The following is a 24,043-nucleotide window of genomic DNA, read 5'->3' as shown; positions in this document are numbered from 1 at the left end:
TGTTTGAAGGCGAGTAGTGGAGGCTTGGGGATGGCCTTAGCGAGGTGTTCATCGTCATCGATGACATGTTGAAGGCTGCGAAGAACATGGCGTAGTTTATCTGCTCCGGGGAGGTACTGGACGACGAAGGGTACTCTGTTGGTTGTGTCCCGTGTTTGTCTTCTGAGGAGGTCTATGCGATTTTTCGCTGTGGCCCGTCGGAACTGTCGATCGACGAGTCGAGCGTCATATCCTGTTCTTACGAGGGCATCTTTCAGTGTCTGTAGGTGTCCATCGCGTTCCTCCTCGTCTGAGCAGATCCTGTGTATTCGCAGGGCTTGTCCATAGGGGATGGCTTCTTTAACATGGTTAGGGTGGAAGCTGGAGAAGTGGAGCATCGTGAGGTTGTCCGTGGGCTTGCGGTAGAGTGAAGTGCTGAGGTGTCCGTCTTTGATGGAGATTCGTGTGTCCAAAATGAAACCGATTCTGAGGAGTAGTCCATGGTGAGTTTGATGGTGGGATGGAACTTGTTGATGTTATCGTGTAGTCTTTTCAGTGATTCTTCGCCATGGGTCCATAGGAAGAAAATATCGTCGATGTATCTGGTGTATAGCATTGGTTGGAGGTCCTGTGCAGCGAAGAAGTCTTGCTCGAACTTGTGCATGAAGATGTTGGCGTATTGGGGTGCGAATTTGGTCCCCATGGCTGTTCCGTGTGTTTGGGTAAAGAACTGGTTGTCGAAGGTGAAGACATTGTGGTCAAGGATGAAGCGGATGAGTTGTAAGATGGCGTCTGGAGATTGGCTGTTGTTGGTGTTGAGTACTGAGGCTGTCGCAGCGATGCCGTCATCGTTGGGGATACTGGTGTAGAGTGCCGAGATTTCCAGCAAAAAAAAAAATGTTTTTTGTCTTTTTTGTTCTTCACACGGACCCCAGCATCTGCAACATTTGACCCCTTGTGACCCCACCTCATTGTTCTTTGATGTAATGTTTTCCTGACTGACCTGTTTGGACACCATTCACACCTTTGATTGCTGTGATTATCTCTCTGCCGAGGTGTGATAAATGGCAGTTAGAAAGATTACCTGTAAACATCTGACATTATTCTCTGACTATATAAGCTGTGTCTTTATGCATCTCTCCACTTCACCTGACGAAGGAGCAGCGCTCCGAAAGCTTGTGACTTCAAATAAAGCTGTTGGACTATAACCTGGTGTTGTGTGACTTCTTACATTTGTCCACCCAAGTCCAACTCCAGCATCTCCACACCATTTTCAGGGTGTAAAGGGGTGACCTTGAATGTGCGGGAATTTCCAAAAGTGAAATCATATACTGCTGCAGTCCACAAGAATTGCCAACATTTGCATAGTTTTATATTCTTTTAGTTCTTTAAAATGATAATTAATGTTCATAATGGTTATTGGGACATTTTTCCACTTGACTATTGAGTCATGTCAGCTATAATTAATGCAGAGCTGAGTCACTTCCTCTCGCCCCTCCCCCAGCCAGGGAACCCTAACTGATGTTCTTTTTGTTGTGGTTCTTTTGGAGTTACATAACTGCATTAGTGCTAATTGTGTCAAACCTGGGTTGGTTTTGAGCTGTGATCTTCACAAACGTAAGCTGTCCAATTGCAGGCAATTGCCCCCCCCCCCCCCAAAAATATCCTTGGCATCTAAATATCTTTTTCATGCTAGTGTTTGAATTCAAGGAGTGTATCCCATAGGATGTGTGTTCTAAGTGTAGTCAATGAATTTGAAGTCATTTTGAAAAATCTACTGCTCACCCACACTGACATGCTTTCTCTTTTTCCACCAGTTGATCTGTTCATAATGTTCACTGTTACACAACGGCTTGGAGGATACGAGGCGGTAAGTTTCCTTCCTCTTATTTCCTCAGAGCTGTTAAAACATGTCTAGTTTTGAAATAAACAGTTTGTGGAACCCGCTGGCTCAATAGTGTAATGAAGGAGGTGCTCAGTTCAGAACTCGATATTCACTTTGGAGGAGCTAACTGACACTCCAATCCACCGCCCTCACTTAAGATGGATTTTCTTCCCTGATGCTTCAGTCTCCATGCCATATCTTTAAGGCATTTTTCCTGAACAATTTTGTCCACATTGTCTGATCGCCAAGTATGAAATCACCGTGAATCCTGCTTCTCCATTCCCCTTCCTCGTCCATAATACAATGGGGCATTCCCGAGTGATCTGTGTCTTGTTTCTCTCTGCCTCCCTTGAAGTGTAGCGTACCATCCCATAGTCCTACCTGCTTCGGCATTCAATTTGGTGAATTCCCTTCCTCCACTGAGCAGCTAGTAACTGTGGGTACAGAGTAATTATCTGTAATAACAGAAAATGCTGGAAATACTCAGCAGGCCAGGCAACATCTGTGGAGAGAGAAACAGGGTTAACGTTTCAGGTCTGGGACCCTTCATCAGAACTGGAAAAAGCTGGAAATGTAACAGACATGTCTGGGTAGCACTGAGCCACAATCTATAACTAACTCCCCCTTTAAGCCTTTGTCAGTATTTTGAGTAAAATTTAGTTTAAATTTGAAAGTTATCAGTTATATAGTTTTTTAAACGTGTTTAGGCTAGCAGCGGCCTTTAGTAAAAGTTCCTGGCTTCTTGTTGCAGGTAACTGCCCGCCGGTTGTGGAAACACATCTATGATGAGCTGGGTGGTAATCCAGGAAGCACTAGCGCTGCCACTTGCACCAGGAGACACTACGAGAGGTATAGTACATTGCTTCTCACAGCCAGCCTGCACTCTTAAAACTTCAGCTAGCAGTGAAACCTTCAACTTCTTCAGGCAATGGAGAAAATCTACTACCTGATCGGTGGCTATTGCACCTGAGCGTAATGAGGTGATGTGGAGTTAATGAAAGGAGTCTTCAGCCACTGTTATTTACCCTGAAACTTGGGTTTATATCTACCCAAATGGAGATAGTGAAGGTTCTCTGGCTTTCATAAGTGACTGGATGGTGTAATCTGTTAACACCTTTCACCTCTAGGAACAGGGGCACAAAAGTATTCTAGTCTGCCACCTGAAAGGGTCCAATGTGAAATGAGCTTCTGCAGTGTGAATCCAATTCCTGGCACAGTGCATTAGAAAACCTTTGTGTTCAGCCCAAGAGGAGATGAAGGCAACCTATCTCTAGGGATATAAGTGGTAAAGTGTGCTAGAATATGACCCTTGTCCTGTGGGTTCCATGCCAGTCCACAATATCAAGAGCCCTAAGTGAGTTGAACTGAGGCAGTCTCAAGTTCCCAGCCAATAAAGATCCATACTGAAATCAAATAAATGTAATTTAAAGCGGCACAATTTTATATTGAGAAGTGTTCAGTAAGAAAAAAAGTGAAGCGTGATGATCTAGTTTGTATCTAAATGTGTCATTGTGTCACTTGGGTATGGCTTCATCTTGATGAAATAACGCTAAACAGCTTGGTTGTTTTCCTTCACAACATACAAAGACTATGGGGTTGATTTTCATTAAGCCGTCGGGAAGGAGGCGGGACTACAACTTTCGGGTTTTAGTCCCGCCTACACTGACGTCCGGCCAATCCACGCGATTTTCCCTTGATTGACCTTGTTGAGCCTGCCCAGCGGGCTCAGCAGGCCAATTAAGGGCCACCCGGCAACAGGTGACGTCACAGACTGCAATTTCATCTGTCAAGAGGTCTTGGCAGATGAAATATCAGTGTTTCACAGCTGTTTGAAGCTGTCAAACACTGACAGTCTGACTTCTAACCTGAGTCCTTCTACACAGACTCAGCTAGAACTCTCACCGGCAATGAAAGCTGAAGGCTGTCACTTTTGACAGCTCGCAGCCATTTTGCTTTCGGTGCCGGCTGAGTGATGGACTCCCGAAACCTAGAGGAAGAAAGGCTGTTAAGGTAAGTATAGGTAATTTAAACTTCTTTACACACACCAAACACACTTACCTTTGCACTCATGCACCCATCACTCACCTGAACACCGACATCGTGACTCCTCCAAGTCCTTCAACCCAACGGTCCGCCTGCTCTAACCTGGCGTGGTTTGGAGCCGTCGGGAATCCCACACGACACCCCTCAAAATAGGGATTAGGCTAAAAACTGCCTGTTAACTACCTGTTAACAGGCAGTTAATTGGCACTAATCCCTTCCCGCCTCGGGTCGGCGGGTCCCAGTGCGGGGTGGGTACCCACCTCCCCTGAAACTTAGTGGAGGCGGGTTTTGGGCGGGATGGTGTCGGGACCCCCGAAATCGGGATTTTCTCCCCCCACACGCCTGAAACCCCGCCTGACGGCTCCAGGAAAATCGACCCCATAGTGTCAGCCTTGGTTCATTAGTAGCACTCTCACCTCTGAGACAGAAGGTTGAGAGTTCAAGTCCCACTCTAGAGACTTAATCACATAATCTAGGCTGACGCTCCCAGTGCAGTACTGAGGAGTTGTTGCACTGTCGGAGATGCCGTCTTTCGAATGAGATGTTAAACTAAGGCCCTATCTGCCTTCTCAGATGGATATAAAAGATCCCATGGCACTATTTGAAGAAGAGCAGCAGAGTCCTCCTGATGTCTTGACCAACATTTATACCTCAACCAACATCACTAAAACAGATTATCTGGTCATTTATCTCATTACTGTTTATGGGATCTTGCTGCATTTATAGAATCATAGAATGGTTACAACATAGAAGGAGGCCATTCGGCCCATTGAGCCCGTGCCAGCTCTCTGCTAGAGCACTTCAGTCTACATTACAACAGTGATTACACTTCAAAAGTGCTAATTGTAAAGCACTTTGGGATGTCCAAAGGATGTGAAAGGTACTGTATAAATACAAGGTCTTTTTCCTTAGAGACCCCCAGAAATGTGCTCCTATTCTCTAAATCTGTTGTTGTGTAAGTTTGGTAGTTATTGCTAGCTACCTGATAACATCAGCATGATTACTATGACAAATGTAGGCTCACTAGGATGTTACCTTGGATGGGGGATTAAGTTATGAAGAGAGACTTGAGATGCTTCTTTCCACTAGCGCAGAGTAGGGAATTGGGGGTAATATACTAGCATGGATTGAGAATTGGTTAACAGACAGAAAACAAAGAGTAGGGATAAACGGGTCTTTTTCAGGATGGCAGACTGCGACTAGTGGGGTACCGCAAGGATCGGTGCTTGGGCCCCAGCTATTCACAATCTATATCAATGATTTGGATGAGGGGACTAAATGTAACATTTCCAAATTTGCTGATGATACAAAGCTAGGTGGCAGTGTCAGTTGTGAAGAGGATGTGAAGAGGCTTCAAGGGGATCTCGACAGGCTCTGTGTGTGGGCGAGAACATGGCAGATGGAATATAATGTAGATAAATGTGAAGTTATCCACTTTGGTAGAAAAAACAGAAAGGCAGAGTATTTCCTAAAAGGTGAAAGATTGGAGAATGCAGATGCTCAAAGGGACCTGGGTGTCCTTGTACATGAGTCATTGAAAGTGAATACACAGGTGCAGCAAGCCATTAGGAAGGCAAATAGTATGCTGGCCTTCATTACAAGAGGATTTGAGTACAGGAATAAAGAAGTCTTATTCCAATTATATAGGGCCTTGGTGAGACCACACCTGGAGTACTGTGTACAATTTTGGTCTCCTTACCTAAGGAAGGATATACTTGCCATAGAGGGAGTGCAACGAAGGTTCACGAGATTAATTCCTGGGATGACGGGACTGTCGTATAAGAAGAGATTGAGTAAACTAGGCCTGTATGCTCTTGAATTCAGAAGAATAAGAGGGGATCTCATTGAAGCATACAAAATTATTACAGGGCTTGATAGGGTGGATGCTGGGAGAATGTTTTCCTTGATTGGGGAGTCTAGAACCAGGGGCCACAGCCTTAGGATAAAGGGTAGGCCATTCAGGACTGAAATGAGAAGACATTTCTTCACACAGAGGGTGGTGAATCTTTGTAATTCTCTACCCCAGAGGGCTTTGGAGGCTCCGTCATTGGGTATATTCAAAACAGAAGTCAATAGATTTACATAAGAACATAAGAAATAGGAGCAGGAGTAGGCCAATCGGCCCCTCGAGCCTGCTCCGCCATTCAATAAGATCATGGCTGATCTGATCCTAACTGCCAATCCACTATCACAGAACCATCTCCTGCATCTAACAGAATTAGACACATGAAATAGGAGCAGGATCAGGCTACACAGCCCCTGGGCCCGCTCCGCTACCCACAGGGCCATGACCGATCCGAACCTAGACTCATGTCCAAATTCCTGCCCGCTCCCCGTAACCCTTAATTCCCTTTACTTCTAGGAAACTGTCTATTTCTGTTTTAAATTTATGTAATGATGTAGCTTCTACAGTTTTTTGGGGCAGCATATTCCATGGACCTACCACCCTCTGAGTGAAGTAGTTCCTCCTCATCTCAGTTTTGAAAGAGCAGCCCCTTATTCTAAGACTATGCCCCCTAGTTCTAGTTTCACCCATCATCGGGAACATCCTCCCCGCATCCACCTGATCCAACCCCTTCACAATCTTATATGTTTCAATAAGATCGCCTCTCATTCTTCTGAATTCCAATGAGTAGAGTCCCAATCTACTCAACCTCTCCTCATATGTCCATCCTCTCATCCCCGGGATTAACCGAGTGAACCTTCTTTGTACTGACTCGAGAGCAAGTATGTCCTTTATTAAGTATAGACACCAAAACTGTACGCAGTATTCCAGGTGCAGTTTCACCAATACCTTGTACAACTGAAGCAATACCTCCCTATTTTTATATTCTATCCCCCTTGCAATGAAAGCCAACATTCCATTGGCCTTCTTAATCACTTGCTGCACCTGCATACTAACCTTTTGAGTTTTGTGCACCAGGACCCCCAGATCCCTTTGTACTTCAGTACTTTCCAGTTTCTTGCCATTAAGATAATAACTTGCTCTACGATTTTTCCTGCCAAAGTGCATAACCTCACACTTTCCAGTATTGTATTCCATCTGCCAAATCTCTGCCCACTTACTTAGCCTGTCTATGTCCCCTTGAAGGTTTTTTATGTCCTCCTCACTCACTACTTTCCCCCCCATCTTAGTATCATCTGCAAACTTTGATATGTTACACTCGGTCCCCTCCTCCAAATCGTTAATATAGATTGTAAAGAGTTGGGGACCCAGCACTGACCCCTGCGGAACACCACTAGTTACTGATTGCCAGTCTGAGAATGAACCATTTATCCCAACTCTCTGCCTTCTGTTAGATAGCCAATCCTCTATCCATGCCAGAATATTACCCCCAATCCCGTGATTTTTTATCTTAAGCAATAATCTTTTGTGTGGCACCTTGTCAAATGCCTTTTGGAAGTCTAAATACACTACGTCCACTGGTTCCCCTTTATCCACCCTATATGTTACTTCCTCAAAGAACTCCAGCAAATTTGTCAAACATGACTTCCCCTTCATAAAACCATGCTGACTTTGTCCTGTTAAATTATGATTATCCAAATGTCCTGTTACTGTCTCCTTAATAATGGACTCCAAAATTTTACCTACCACAGATGTTAGGCTAACCGGTCTATAGTTTCCAGCCTTCTGCCTACTGCCCTTTTTAAATAAGGGTGTTACATTAGCAGTTTTCCAGTCTGCCGGGACCATTGCCGAGTCCAGGGAGTTTTGGAAAATTATTACCAATGCATCCACAATCCCTACCGCCACTTCCCTCAAGACCCTAGGATGTAAGCCATCAGGTCCAGGTGAGTTATCCGCCTTGAGTCCCATTATTTTACCGAGTACCACTTCCTTAGTGATTTTGATCGTGTTTACGCTCCTCCCCCCCCCCCCCACCCCCCCCCCCCCCCCCCCCTTTAGCCCCCTGTTTGTCCAGTGTTGGGATATTCTTAGTGTCTTCTACTGTAAAGACTGATGTAAAATATTCATTCAGTGTTTTTGCCATCTCCATATTTCCCACCATTAATTTCCCGGTCTCATCCTCTAAGGGACCAACATTTACTTTAGCCACCCTTTTTCTTTTTATATAACTATAAAAACTCTTACTATCTGTTTTTATATTTTTTGCTAATTTACTTTCATAATCTATCTTCCCTTTCTTAATCAATCTTTTTGTTATCTTTTAAAGTTTTCCCAATCCTCTATCCTCCCACTAGATTTGGCTACCTTATATGCCCTTGTTTTTAGTCGAATACTATCCTTAATTTCTTTACTTAGCCACGGATGGCTGTCTTTCTTTTACACCCTTTTCTTCTCAGTGGAATATATTTTTGGAAGTTGTAAAATAACTCCTTAAATGTACACCACTGATCATGTATCGTCTTACCCTTTAATCTATTTTCCCAATCCACTCTACTCAATTCCGCTCTCATACCTTCATAGTCTCCTTTATTCAAGCTTAGCACGCTTGTTTGAGATCCAACCTTCTCACCCTCTAATTGAATATGGAATTCAACCATGTTATGGTCACTCATTCCAAGGGGATCCTTTACTAGGACATTTTTAATTAATCCTGTCTCGTTACACAGGACCAGATCTAAGGTTGCCTGCCCCCTGGTTGGTTCAGTTACATACAGCTCAAGAAACCCATCCCTAATACACTCAATGAACTCATCCTCAAGGCAGCCCTGCCCAATTTGATTTGTCCAATTAATATGATAGTTAAAATCCCCCATAATTATAGATGTTCCCTTATTACAAGCCTCAACTATTTCCTGATTGATACTCCGTCCAACAGAGTTGCCACAGTTCGGAGGCCTATAGACTACGCCCACTAGTGTTTTTTCCCCTTATTATTCCTTACCTCCACCCAAACTGTTTCATTGTCCTGATCTTTTGACCCAATATCATTTCTCTGTATTACAGTGATTCCTTCCTTTATTAACATAGCCACCCCACCTCCCCCTAGTAAGGGCATCAGGGGATATGGCGATAGGGCCGGTGAATGGAGTTGAGGCAATAGATTGGGAAAAGGGGAAGTGCAACGAGACCTGGGTGTCCTTGTGCACCAGTCGCTGAAGGTAAGCATGCAGGTGCAGCAGGCGGTTAAGAAGGCAAATGGTATGTTGGCCTTCACAGCGAGAGGATTCAAGTACAGGAACAAGGATGTCTGGCTGCAGTTGTACAGGGCCTTGGTGAGACCACACCTTGAGTATTGTGTGCAGTTTTGGTTGCCTTATCTGAGGAAGGATGTTCTTTCCATGGAGGGAGTGCAGCGAAGATTCACCAGACTGATACCTGGGATGGCAGGAATGACTTATGAAGAGAGATTGGGTCAATTAGGCTTATATACGCTAGAGTTTAGAAGAATGAGAGGGGATCTCATTGAAACTTATAAAATTCTAACAGGACTAGACAGACTAGATGCAGGAAGGATGTTTCCCGATGGTGGGAGAGTCCAGAACCAGGGGTCACAGGCTAAGGATAAGGGGTAAGCCATTTAGGACTGAGATGAGGAGGAATTTCTTCACCCAGAAAGTGGTGAACCTATGGAATTCTCTACCACAGTTGAGGCCAATTCATTAAATATATTCAAGAAGGGGTTGGATATATTACTTAAGGCTAAAGGGACCAAGGGATATGGGGAGAAAGCAGGGACAGGGTACTGAATTTGGATGATCAGCCATGATCTCATTAAATGGCGGAGCAGGCTCGAAGGGCCGAATGGCCTACTCCTGCTCCTATTTCTTATGTTGTTATGTGACGCGTTCGAGGTTTTCAAGTGAATGGTTATGATGAGGGAAATAGTGATATATTTCAACTGATTGGTGAAATGGTTACGAGAGAGCACAAAGTTACAATAATCAAAAAAGCAATAAAAAGGTTAGAAAAACATTATTTACGCAGAGTATGATTAGAATGTGGAATTTTCTGTCACTAATCATTGTTGAAGCAGTCATAGAAAGAAAGAACAAACTTGCATTTATATAGCATCTTCCAGGACCTCGGGACACTCCTCAAAACGTTTCAAGGCCAATGAAGTACTTTGAAGTGTAGTCACTGTTGTAATGTAAGAAACGCGCCAGCCAATTTGTGCACAGCAAGGTCCCACAAACTGCAAAGCGATAAATGACCAGATAATCTGTTTTCGTGATTTTGGTTGGGGATAAATGTTGTGTCCAGGACACACGGGACAACTCCCCTGCTCTTCTTTGAAAGAGTGCAACCTGAGCGGGCATACAGGACCTTGGTTTAATTTCTCATTTGAAATACGGCACCTCTGACAATGCAGCACTCCCTCACTACTGAACTGAAGTGTCAGCCTAGATTATGGTCATAAGTCTTTGGAGTGGGGCTTGAACCTTGAACCTCCTGACTCGGAGGCTAGTGCGCTACCACTGATCCAGGATGATGCCTAACTTAAGTAAATGGTTCTAAAAGGCAATTAAATAGTTGCATGAAAAAAAGAGATACTGAAGGACATGGGGAGTGAGCAGCAGAGCGGGATTACATTGGGTGGCTCGTGGAGAAAAACAGGATTATAGATTTGGACTGAATGGCCAGTCTCTGTTTTAAATTCTGAGATTCTATATTTAGAGACTTGAGCTATTAATCATTGTAAACCATCAGGTACGTGGAAGCACGTCCTGAAGAACTGGTTTCTAAAGGTTTACTCCAATTAAACTTGTTCTTACCCCATTACTCATGCCAGTAAGGATATTACAGTATCGCGCAGGAATTTTATTCGGTTCTGATGCACACGCTCATGGAATGTAAGGGAGAGGTAGAGAGGGGAGGGGGGGGGGGGGGGGGGGGTGTGCTGGGGGGGGGGGGGGAGTGTGCTGTGGGGAGGGGGGGGAGAGTGTGCTGTGGGGATGGGGGGGAGAGTGTGCTGTGGGGTGGGGGGGAGTGGGGTGGGGGGGGGAGTGTGCTGTGGGGTGGGGGGGGGAGTGTGCTGTGGGGTGGGGGGGGGAGTGTGCTGTGGGGTGGGGGGGGGAGTGTGTTGTGGGGTGGGGGGGGGAGTGTGCTGTGGGGTTGGGGGGGGAGTGTGCTGTGGGGGGGGTGCTGTGGGGGGGGGGGGGAGTGTGCTGTGGGGAGGTGGTGGGGTGCTGTGGGGGGGATGCCGTGGGGGGGGGGGGAGAGTGTGCTGTGAGGGGTGAGGTTGGGTGGAGAAGGGCGAGGGGTGTGCTGTGCGTGTCACGGAGAAGTGTCTGTATTGTGCAGTCCAGGTGCAAGTGTAACCTTGCCCCAAGTGAAGCAGAAATATTGATCCAAAATTCAAACTCATCTGAACATGTTGGTTGCAAGTTAACCAGAAATAAACTTTGTTGAAATCTGACTTGTATATTTTTTTTTTAATCTGAACTATAATTTATTCTTTAGCGAATTTCATCTTTTTGGGACATTTCTGTGATACTGTGTGACGGCCATTAAGAGATATGTGATAGGACTTGGGGGTGACTTTGCATATATTTATTATTGACTTATTTTGCTTTCAGCCTCCCCTCCCCCACAAGGAAATGCATAACCTTTAATTGTGCTCTCCTTTGAATAGTGTTGGGACCGCCTATAGCGAGAATCACCCTGACAGATTGGCAGTTTAGCTGCACCAAGATATATTACATAGGGGTGAGGATGTTGTGAGATGCTCCAGCTCTTCTGTGATGTGGAGTTGTGGTTTACACCATGACCTTCCTTGCACTGAGTATCTAGTCGGACCCATGGCACAATACCTGCCAAGCATGGCATAAGGGCCACCCACAGATAGGGATAATTTTTTTTAAATCAAATACCATGTCCATCACGTACCATCTAGTTATGGGGAATTCAGGATTTTTGCCTCTGTTGGGCCATTTAGTTGTATACTGTGGAACCCGGAGACTGGATATAATCCATATATTCCCATTAATTTTTTTTATTACACATTGCTGACACTGAGAGATCTTAGGTGTTCTGAGTTGGGCTTTATTCAGTGATAAGGTAACTATGCTAAACACAGGCCTTCCCAAACCTCCAGGCTTACACATTTGAAAGAGGGCAACCCTGCACGGAGGACCAAGTTGGCTGGGCTTTGAGGGCTAGATTACCAGGGCTCAGCTTGGGCACCCCTGTCCTAGTTAATGGTTCACAGGGACATTTACAGGTTTGGCCCTGCCCCTCAGGCTCTGGTGGTATGTGATATGAAGAATTATTGGAGGGGTGAATGATAACTAGGATAGTTCTAGCCCCCCCCCCCCCGTACAAAGAAACAGATAGAAATGTGGGACTGAGTCAGGCTTCAGGAGGGACCCTGGTACGCTGGACATGAATTTGACAGCATCGACATTTGTTCATTCACCCAAATCCTTTCTGACTTCTTGAGAGTAGAGAACTCATGAGTAAATTGATGATGTTGTGTGAGCCCTGCCCTATGTGCCGTCCCTTCTGGAGTTTGGTTTGGGGAAACGTGTGGGAAATGATAATTGAAGCTAACATTACCCAGCACAGTGAGGTGACTCCTGCTGCTGTTTCTCTGCAGGCTGATCCTTCCGTATGAACGCTACCTCAAAGGGGAGGAGCACAAACCACTGCCGCCAGCCAAGCCACGCAAGCACACTACAAGCACGTCTGAGGACTCGGAGAAAGATGTAAAAACGAAAAACGGGGAGCTGAACTTGAAAGTGAAAAAAGTTCAAGAATTGACTCAAATATTAGAGAAAGAGGTGAGATTCCCCTCATTCCGCTAGATACCAATTTACAGACGCGCTTGTGGTACACAGTGCTACTCTGCGTTCTGAAATACTGTGCAATGTACCTTGATGCAATTTACTTTTTTTTTGGTAAGGCATTATTTTCCCACACTTCTTGGGTACCAATTTAGAGTTGGACCGGTGAAACACAGTGCCACTCTGGTTTCTGAAATAGATAGTTTGGCAATTAAAATTTTTTTTGTACAGCGTTATTTCCCCCCCCCACTTCCTCGTCTATAGATCATCACACCATTCCTATTTGATATGATAGTTAGATCATGTCTAATATTGCTGCATAACCCTCTGTTAAGAGGTATATGAGAATCTCTGGGTAGAATGGTGTGGTATTGCCACCCTTGGCTCAATGGTAGCACTCTCGCCTCTGAGTCAGAAAGTTGTGGGTTCAAGCCCCACTCCAGCAACTTGAGGACTGAGGCAGTGCTGCACTGTCGGAGGTGCTGTCTTTCAGATTGGGCGTTAAACGTTTAACGTCTGCCCTTTCGGGTGGATGTTAAAGATCCCATGGTGGTATTTTGAAGAAGTACAGGGGAGTTCTCCCCGGTGCCCTAGACAATATTTATCCCTCAACCAATATCTAAAACAGATTATCTGGTCATTAACTCATTGCTGTTTGTGGGACCTTGCTGTGCACAAATTGGCTGCTGCATTTGCTACATTACACTTCAAAGGTACTTGATTGGCTGTAAAGCACTTTAGGACATACTGAGGTCGTGAAAGGTGCTATATAAATGCCAGTTCTTCTATAAAACCAAGAAGCTTCCCTCATTCAAGGTGGCAAAAGCTCTTGTGGCCTGTGCTTGGCCCATCCCCATATCACGCAGCTTGGATCATTAGCAAAGCACTTTTTCCAGAGGGACCCACAGCGGCCTCCGTATCCAGGAATTACATAGAAACATAGAAGATAGGAGCAGGAGTAGGCCATTCGGCCCTTCGAGCCTGCTCCGCCATTCAACGAGATCATGGCTGATCATCCAAACCCTAGCATCCGGTCCCTACACCGACAGCCATCCCACCCAAGCCCTATCTAACCCCACGTATTTAATCCCCCCTAACACTAAGGGTCAATTTTTTTTTATCATTCTACTGCAGTTTTGCCCAGCAGGTCTCCTCAACCTTTGTGCTGGTTTGCAATTGAAGCAGAATGATATATTGCAGCCCAGTTATTTAAAATAAAGAGTTGGACCTGCAGACATTTGATATGTTCCAACTATGAACTGGCACAAGAAAGTGGTGGCAGTGTCATAAATGCATTTAGATTAAAAACTGGCATTAGGGCGATCCCCATTGTTCAGGTATAGAACCTGAAGAATGTTGTATTTTTAGTTTATTTATTGTAAGTTCCTTTTATTTTTTTCCTTTTTTAGACTCTCCCAAATTAGGTACCTTCCCACCAGCAAGCGGATGGAGTTGGGGATCTTCTCCCAGTCCTCCAGCAATGCTGCTGTAACATTGACCACTAGGGGTGCACAATTATACAGAAATTACAACACAGAAACCAGGCTGCATTGATGTTTATCCTCCACACGCGCAGTAGTCCTAATCCCATGTGCCCACCCTGTTCCTATATCCCTTTAGTCCCCTTTACTTCAACCACCAGCCTAACCTATTCTTAAATGTTGGCATTGTCTCTGCTTCAATCGCAAGCACTGCAGGTAGTGATTGCCCTGCCGATTTGTACTCTTTGCTGGGAAGTGCCTCCCTTTCGTCTCCATGGTGGCATGGCTGAGATTGGAAATGTACTGTGAGGAAAATCGGGCATAAATCCCCATTCTACTAATATTTATTGATAGAACTGAACCTGTAGTATGCTCTGCCACCTGTTGGATTTATTAGCAAAGTTCCCAAGCTGGAAGAAAGAGCAGCACATGTCAAAGCACTGCTAGTGAAGGGACTGGCGCAGTCAGTGCACTTGTGCAACAATTTTCTCCCCAATCTAGATTGACGTTTGGCAGTCAGGTTGCTGACTGTTGTAGGAAGACACGGTACGAGAAACTGTCCCGCTTCAATGCCAATTTCTAAATTAAAAAAAAATTAAGCCTTCCTAAATTTACAAGAAAATTATTGAGTAGGAATTGGGCTTGTGGTTCCAAGAATGTAAATAGCAATGTATGCTTCTTGTTATAGGCGCCTGGTCTGCATGTGGGGAGTTAATACACAAAGTAACAGGGGAAATGAATGTTTATTTAGCATACTTAAATTTGGGAAACTGAATCTGAATTTGTAAACTAACTTTTGAATCCTAGCCCCTCCCTCCTCCCCATAAAATAAATTATACCGAGTCAGTAGGCAAATTCACCACGTGGTGTGTAGTACTGCGCCATACCAAGCAGGAGTGTCCCAGTTTGATTCACATGTCTGTGCTGAGTTAGCTCTTTTCAGCTGGCCACTGGTGGTGGTGGCACCATGTGCCTCCCTGTCTCTGGATTCCTGCTCTGGATTGCTATCCAGTTAACCTCAGCTCGAAAGCACACGGTTGTGAAAATTGACTGGAACAGGATTGGATTCCACTGTAACATCACCACAGTTGAGCATGCTGTCGACACTCAGGGCACTCAGATGGTGAAGAGACCATTTGATTGAGTATCTGCAGCATCTGTTGCTGTTTGTGGAACTGTGCTGCAGCGACGGTGCCTGGGGTAGAAAATTGGAGAGGGCAGTGGTAATAAGCTGAAGAGAGTGACATAGGGTAGAAAATGAAACCATTCTCTCTTCCCTTTTCAGGGTCATCGAGCAAGTGCTGAAAGATACCAAGGAAAAAGCCAAAGGACTATCACTGCTCAACACGAAGGTACTCCGGGCAACCCCCAAGACAAACGCATACAAACTCTAAAATGTAAAAACCAAGATGACGGTGCATCGATGGCAGAGGAATATTCCAGAAGCAAGGCTTATCCTCCTACAGGACTAGAAAAGGGTGAGAAGCCAGAAAATAAAATAAAAAACCAGGAAAATCGAGAGTGCCCAAATGCAGGAAAAAGCCAGAAATCCCCCCTGCACCCTCAGGACTTGTCCAGTGGTCCCAGTGTTAAACAAAGTCTTCACATTGGTACAGAGGTCAGTAAGTCCATCTTTCCGTCAGCAATGTTCCAGCACCTTCACTCTGGTATACTGAACTTCCAGCTGCCTGAAGGTGTTTCGCCTCTCGATGTTCTCAAAAGCAGACTGGGCTTGACTGCATCCAAGGATGTATCCAGACCTACTTTGCACAGAACACTCAAGGTGGAACGATCACAGAGCATCACACTGGATAGTCAGATGATCAAAGTGTACAGCAAAACTCTGGGAGAAAGTGAAACACAAAATGTTGCTGGGCTTAGTCGAGAAGACTCTGAAGGTGTTCCTCAACCAGCAAAGAAGCTTGGTTTTGGACAAGTGAATGGAATTCGACTGGTGAAAGGGAACACATCTCCACTACCCTTGTTAAGTAACTCAAGTTCTGACAAACATGTTGCAGATTCCAAGGGAGAACACAAAGCTAACCCAAGGCCAGTAGCATTTGAGGGGCTACTTGTAGGTAGTGACAGCGGATCTTCATTGAGTTGCCCGATGAAGGGGGGTATGGTAGAGGAAGGCTTGAATTTAAGCAAGTCCATGGACAGCAGCTATATGTATGATCGTAAAGGACAACTGTGTGAGATTTTACCTCAGAATTTATCCAATAAACAGTCACCACTACAGAGCGAGCCTTCAATACCGTATAGGGAACAGTCCTCTCCACTAAACCTCAGCAAATCGAGTAGGAGTTCTCCGGGAAAGAGACCTGCAGATTTCATGGATGCACCAGCCTGTGTGTCACATAAAGGCGTCCCTCTTTATCTACTTCCTCCATCTTTGCAAAACCTTTGCGAGAACAGGGAAAGCCATAACAAAAATGAACAGCCGACCAAGAAACTGAGACTGGATTCCTATTGCACAGAGGTGAGTGACCAGAGAAGAGAATCTACTCATTCAGATCATAGCTCTGGTGTAGAGTCACTTAGTTCATCACCCCTGAGCCTAGGTTCTGGAGTTATGTCTAATGATCTACCCACAGATTTAAGTCTACCAAAATATCCTAAAACCCAGAAGCCAGATTATACTTCGATCAGTTCTGAGAGCCCTCAAGACAAGAAAGCAAGATTGAGCTCTGAGACAGCAGGCAAGCATCCTACAGATCTATCCCAGTTGTCTTCCTTACCTGCTGTCTCTGAAACAACTACTACAGCAGACAATAGCCAAAGGTCTCCAGCACAAAATGGCCTTCATGCACCATTTGGAACAACCCTAATTTTAGACCGAACAAAGAACTGTCAAGAGGAGCTCCAAAAAAGCTCTATAAACAAACGCTTTCCATCAAGTAACATGATATCAGCTGAGCAAACACTTCTTGCGCACCGTCTAGATGAGTCGAGGAAAGAGACTGACGAGCCATCTGGAAAGAAGCCACTTATCTCTCGCTTAGACAAAGTCAGTCAAGAAGAAAAGCCTGAAAGAGACCAAGAATCAAATCTGTCCAATCATTATGCCTTATCCTCAATGAGTCAAGCAGACAACAAGAAAGGAACGCTGTCAAGCCCCTATCTCCTTGGAGGCTATCACCCAGAACTTCAGAATATGGCAGAAAAATTTGGAGCACACTTTCAGCTGGTTGACTTGAATAAAAATTCTGCGAAGACACACAAGTCTGATCCAGTTATGGTGCCTGTATTAACCTCTGGCCTTCCCGTTTCACCTGTGATGGTTCCTGGCTCTGTGCAACATCGACAGCTTCTTGCTTCCCATTCACAGCAAATGTATAACCGCCTCCTGCGAACTTCAATGCTACCTAACTTGCCTTATGATGAGGTAGTAATGCGCAGACTGTCTTCCAGCCCGTCAGCATTCTCTCCCTCCCACCTTTCTACAGTTTACCCTGAAAAGCGAATGTGAATGGCTTTGTCAGTTAAGTTAAAGGTGGAAAAGGTTATCTCTCATGGATCTACAGACGCTGTATTTCAGCTTATCAATATGTAAGGTTGCACCTGCACTCACTTTTTTGCCTTTTGTGTGTGTGAGACTATGTGCTGTTAAAGTTATTTTCTCCCCTCCAAACTCTCCAAGTCTCTCTAAGTAACACATCAACTGTTGCTGAGAGGGAGGTTCTCAAGCTGCCTCTAGACCCTTGTCTACACCACTCTGAACTAGTAGCGATGAGCTGCATGAGAATGGCCTGGTGACAATGGTGCATCCTGATTTGTTTTTCTCTCCTCTCACTGTGTGGAGAGGGGTGGGGGGAGGGGGAGACCACTTGAGCTCCTCACAGCTCCTGCAGTGACATGGCTGAGAGTAGTAGAGTGGTATAAGCCAAGCCTGGTTGCATTGAAGCTTGTCGGTGGCCATTCCAGAGGCGACCACTCTGGCTACGATTTGCCATTCTCATCAAGACAGTTGGTCTTTTCTTTGGGCAGGGAAGCGCTCCCTTTAAAGGAGAAACTAAAACACTCAGAAATGGAACGATGCCACTGTTTAATTCACATTCAGAATCTCAGAGAAAAATGGGAGTTGTGCTCAGGGAGGGTTTTGTATAATAAACTGCTGATACAGGCTGATCCCAATAGACTTATAAAAGGTAACTTTGATATTTGACTTCTACCTGTCATGGTCTTGAATGCTAGGGGGGAGTGCAAAAGGCTCACATTTGTCACCGCTCCAGTGGAGGACTTACCTATATGTGAACAATGGACAAATCTTCTGAAAGATACTGTGAAGTAACAATGTTATAGTCCAAGGTGCTGCTCGAGGATCTGTGAGATAAGGAGGGGCCCCCCCCTTAAAAACTCAGCAAGAAGGAATCTCCCTTGCGGGGGCCAGTCTCCTCCAACCCTTTTGTTTGCCCTTGTTTCTGTCCAACTTATACAGAAACTCAGGACGTGGGTTTTCTGTTTAGTTGGCGTGCCTGCTATTGCACACATTTGACTACTAAAATACTAGAACTCTGATGAGGTCAACTCCGATTTGCCAAAGAAGAAAACTTGACCTTAACCAGAAACTGATCTTATCAGGGATGCTTTTCCAATTCTATACATCCTTTGCCTCATCTAGTTTCCTTTTCATATTGATTGTACATGTCTGGACACCTTATGGATGGTTCTTCAATGAAAGCATGTTTTTTTTCTGTTGGTTTGCCTAGGCTATTTTTGAAAGTTTTAAAAATGTGCTTTTCCTTTTGAAAACAATACTCTTGTTTCCAGAATATATCTATAGATTGTGTGCAGATAATGTTGAATCTTTTACAGCACTCTCTAATGTATTGATGTACCAGAATATATGAAAAACAAAATATGAAACTGGTCCATAGCATTTAAAAAAAATACTATTTCTGTTTGTAAAGAGACCTCAGGACTTGACTTGCAAGACAGAGAGTGCACTGGGTCAGTTTGGGGGAATTTAACAAAGAAGCAACACAGAATCTTGTCACTTCCACAGCAGTAATGTTTTTATACAAAGGTGATCTGACTGCACCTCTTGAGACTATTTAAAACCATAATTGCTATGAACACGGATTCAATGATTGTTGAAGCACTATACACCGCCTCCCTCATTCTGAATTGGCCCTGTGCAATTTCTGTTTTGACAGATTTATTTTTCTTCTTAAGCCAATGCAGCCACTTTAAATAACTGACTTTAAACTGTACTTTCTAAATGTTTGTATTATATCCAGTACTGAATTTAGTTTAGTGTAATTTAATCCCTGTATACTCTGGCAATGGAGGTACAATAATGATTCCCTCAGGTACTTGCAGCTCATTGCACCTATTGATATGATCACAACAAAGCAGTTCATCATCATCTCCATTGTCAGAAAGTCCTGCCTACCTGGCACTATGAGGTATCTACGGTGTACTGTACTTCCAAATGGTTATGGTGACCTAAAATAGGATGCCGGCAGACTTCTGCAATACAATTGTCTTATTTGACTAAATATATTTTAATTTACCTTCAGCTTGTTGGGTAAGGAACAGCTGATTAAGATGCTGTGTAAATGGGCTGGTTGATAATTTTGAAGTTCAGCCTTTTCAGACCAACAAAATGGATGTACTCTGGAGATCTTGGAAAGAGAGAAGTAAAGGGGAGGTTATGTACATAAGGAACTGCTCACCTACGTCTCTGACATCCTACCCAGATATCTCCAGTTACAAGTACTGTATGTATAGCTGAAAATAGCCAGCTATACTGTGTGGATCTTGTTTGACCAACCTTGTCACACTAAAAGACTTGAGGGATCAAAGCTAATACTTTAATAGACTTTTACTCTCGTATATACAAATGACACTAGAATATCCTTAGCAAGATGTTAACGGCTGCAGATCACGTTAGTCCTCCAGCTTTCTTTTCCCAGAATTTCTGTGGTTCACTCTTGCAAAGATTTCAAGTGTACATAATTATGAACACTCTAAGAGTTCATTAGATGTGTTACCCAGTTACAAACTTGGGCTGAGATTCTGAAAAGGAAAACCACCTTGATGGTCGCTAACACTTTCATATTTATTTTGCAATAACTTTTTCAGAGTATTTTTAAAAAGTTAACTGTATTCTTTGTTGAGTGGTTACATTTTTGCTACCTGATTTAGGAATCCTTTCTGTTGAATAATCACTGATTTTACTTTTAGATTGAAAGAAGTTTTTTTTAAAGAAAAAAAAGTTTTAAAACTGTCATGTTTTTATTTGTCATAGTCATTCCTGTGATCCAACCACCCTTCTTCCTTTTAACCCCAAGCAGTGGTGAAAAATAACCCAAAGGGGGTCCAGAAAATTAGAGGCCTTTGCAGAATAAAGGGCTTAGCACTAGAATTCTGGTTAACGAGGTGAATTGTTATCACCAAAAAGCACTATTGGATACAATTTGAAAGTTCAGCTCCTAATGTTGCCAAAACCCATTGGAATAGTCAGCCAGGCTGGCTAATATCCGCATGCATGATGGGTTTGATGCTCCACATTTTAACCCTTTCCCCTGCAAATTTTCACAAATTCAACATTATTTTCAACAGGAATTCCCTACTGTGTTGGGGTGCTTTGGGTCGGAAAAGGCATTATTGTAATATTCTCAGGGGCAGATGTCGGTCAGGAATTGGCAAAACAGAATAATGGCAGGAATGGACCATGTGAAAGCCAGCACCTTGTGTCATTTGAACTTCCTGTATCACACCTAAGTCACTGAGCTGTTAGTAATACGGATGTAAGGGTAGAAATGTCATGCCTTTGTAAAACTCAGCAGGTGACTCTTAAAATTTAGCAGACTACACATTCTCATGCTCATAAATCTGAGCAACAGATCTCCATATATTTCCTAAATTTGTTTGATCCCCTGGTGGTTAATCTGAGAATGACCCCATAACTAATCTCTTAAACCCTGTCCTGTTCCCAAATAAAATGGATCTTTTGTCCTTTGAGGGCTACCTTAGCTTTCATGTTCCCCAATGCCACCTCCTTCAGATAGAACGGGCAGGTCTCTGCATGACAGTGCAACTTGTTCAGTCAACTTTAGGCAGGGCAAGATATACAGCATACTGGCCAATACTCTCTTGATGTTACATACTTAACTCAAGCATAGTAGGTGGCTGTTGCTTGAGCATCTTGTGGAGAGCGCAGTTGGAATAACTTTGACCCTTATTTTATCATAAAGTATGTTGTAGTTAAGTATGTACACCCTGCAGCCTTGCATAGCGGTATGCAAAATTGTTGTAATAAAGGAATGTATCTGTTGGGCTACTGAGTGCTGGACAATAAATCTGTAATTCATTGCCCATTGAATAGGTTGCTTGGGCCATTGTACCATGTGCAGGAAGCATAGTAAGGGAGAGGGACTTTGAGTATTTAGGATAAGGGAGACAGGTATGTGCTACCGTTTGTACAAACATGGTCTCTAGGATGAGAAAGAGTTGTCCGCATTACCGTCTGTGTGATAATCATACCTTTCCAATTCATCATTCACTTGTGGCACTTCGTAAAGAAAAACTAGACAGTTTACTTTTTGCATACAAGTATGCTATAAACTGCCAGATGCTGTAGACACAAGAATTGCCTCTGTATACATCTATCTGTGCCCAAGTATGTGTGTATGTGTTATTAAAGGCACATTTCTGAATTTAAAAGACAATAATGCACATAGTTTATAAACATGTACAAGTTCCAACCTATGGCCAGACACTCAGTCATTCAAATTGCTGCTGCATTTGACAGCTTGTGGTGTGTTGGATTTTGAATTTGGTTTGCCTCCCTCCCAATACTCCATCAGAAATGTGGATGAAAGTTCTATTGTGAAGAGTGATCAACTCGATTTAATTGAATTCAGTCCAACCCAACCTCGCCCTATCCAAACCAACCATGGTTCTTTGCAAAGAATATCTGCTCTGAAGGAATGTAATAATTTGTGCCCCATTTTGCTAATATAAGGGTTTACTCTCTTGTCCTACCTCATCCTTCCTGAATCTAACCTTGTAATTGTAATCAGTCAGGAATGTAGCCTAACAGCAGCAGTTTTCAGTAAAGTGCTTTGAATATGCCCTGTACGAGTTTGTCCAAGACGAGTATATAATCTCGATAAAATCTATTTGCATCTCTCTGTTGAAGATGCTGGTCCACTGCATGTTACGTGGGCTAGACTGGCCAATGGACATTATAGCACTAGTGTCCTATACCTGTGATCTCAAGTCCAACATCCAGCACTTCCTTACAATCGATTCAGTCAGCGGTTATACTGACTAGCTTTTAGATCACTGGTTTGGGTGCTCAGTATGATGACTTCTAGCCGTGAAACAGTATACTACTTCAGGAAATGAACCCAGCTGGGCAGGTTGTACATCACGTGAGCCCTGTTAGCTTTCTATGAAGTTAGATAGATTGAAAGAAATCGAGTCCAGTCTATTTGATTTCTTGCCCCCCACCCCGGCTGTTTCTCCACCACTATTACTGCACTTGCTCTTTTGGCTGAAACTGTGGTAGAGTAGTCTGGAGGTTGGGGTCGAAAGTTTGCGATTTGAACTTGTCGCTCTCTGAATAGGTGGTCTGAGTTCCTAGGTCACCACTTTTGACCCAGTGCATCTTGTTTCTGGTACAAGGTCTCATTTTTGTCACAGTGCAGTTGATCTTTACAGGGTTATTTACAGACTTTTGGTCTGTATGCCAACATCACAGTGGGAGCCTAGCAGCCTCCCGTGACCCTTACTTAGCCTATATTTGCATATGGAGACTACCTTCAGGGGAGGGGGAACCATTGGAATGTTGCTGGTGTTACACCCATTAGTGTTCCCCAAGTAGCAAACCAACTTGTATTAGAACAAGCAGATGTATAATTAGGATGGATCTTTCCTGGCATGTATCAAATATGACAGTGACTCTGCATTTCTAAGAACTGCAGTTAACAATATTTACTTTGTGTAAGCGTGTATTAGACTTGTGAACTAACCCTTTGGTCACACTGGATTGGGGAATACTGTGGTATGTACTCGCTCAAAACTGTGGATTGAAAAGTGCTGTTTTTGTTAAGAAATGCTGTTGAATGCACTGTTTCAGAAATCTTGACATTTCCCTTTTAAGCAATTTCCAAACAAGAAATGTACTGTATATAATGGGACCATGTATGGAATAAAGTATCCTTTGGAGCATCGTCTTACTCCCTTCTGAACTGTGTGAAACTGCAAAGTATTTTTGTATGATATTCTGATAGTTTGAAAGAATGTGTTGCTTGTATTTTCACACTACATTATACGAAGATAACTACTTTTGATAAAAATATTTACGATTAGATTACTAACTGATTTTTTATATGATTTCTTCTCTTTCAGTATATTGCAATCGTATTAAAGAAATTCACAAAGATTCTTTATGTCTTTTCAATTGATTCTTTATCCTTTACAGAAACTCACTGGAAAACTCTGTTTTCTGTGGAATTGATCCCAAATCTTCTGTGGTCGGCATATTATGGGTGTTAAGAGTGTTGTGTGAAATACTAAGCCCTGGTGAATTGGAGGCTTGACCTTTCAAGAAGGGATGTGCCAATTGCCAGGTACATAACTCAAACAAGGAGCATACAAACTGAAGTGGAAAAGTGCTCCATTTTCCAGCACTGATATCCTTCACCCTAATGAGCACAAAATTAACCTGAAGATATCTTTTCCACTCCTGATTGGGTATAGATCCATGGCTGCCAGTATCCTGTTGTCTTGCTTAAGTGGGAGTTCTTCATATGTGTGCCTAGATGGTGAGTGCCAAGCACTTATTTAACCATGGGGAACAGCGGAGTCTGATTCTGCCCTTGCCTGAAGTCCACCTACACACTTTTCACCAGGTGTCATTGGGCAGCAGTTATGAATGGGAATTATTACTTTTTCCCTCGCCTAGCCCGAGGCACTGAAGCTAACAGTGGCGCTTCAACTGCTACCC

At 43.8% G+C, this 24,043-nt stretch overlaps 1 protein-coding gene across 2 annotated transcripts in view; it reads left to right on the top strand.

The window, feature by feature from the left end:
* LOC147113980 (uncharacterized) overlaps nucleotides 1–23,482 on the top strand; it is a 99,986-nt gene extending 76,504 nt beyond the window's left edge. For both annotated transcript variants that reach the window (XM_085995448.1, XM_085995447.1), the window contains exons 6-9: nucleotides 1,797–1,849; nucleotides 2,616–2,713; nucleotides 12,412–12,595; nucleotides 15,365–23,482. In XM_085995448.1, coding sequence (XP_085851574.1) covers nucleotides 1,797–1,849; nucleotides 2,616–2,713; nucleotides 12,412–12,595; nucleotides 15,365–17,551 — 2,522 coding nt within the window. In that variant the 3' untranslated portion in view covers nucleotides 17,552–23,482. The remainder of the gene's footprint in view (nucleotides 1–1,796; nucleotides 1,850–2,615; nucleotides 2,714–12,411; nucleotides 12,596–15,364) is intronic.
* Nucleotides 23,483–24,043: the final 561 nt, after the last annotated feature.

This window comes from Somniosus microcephalus, chromosome 8, assembly GCF_052327205.1.
Source record: "Somniosus microcephalus isolate GS21.2 chromosome 8, FLI_Smic_1.0, whole genome shotgun sequence".
NCBI lineage: Eukaryota > Metazoa > Chordata > Chondrichthyes > Squaliformes > Somniosidae > Somniosus > Somniosus microcephalus.
The sequence above is the reverse complement of the archived record's forward strand: the minus strand, read 5'-3'. Positions and strand labels throughout refer to the sequence as shown.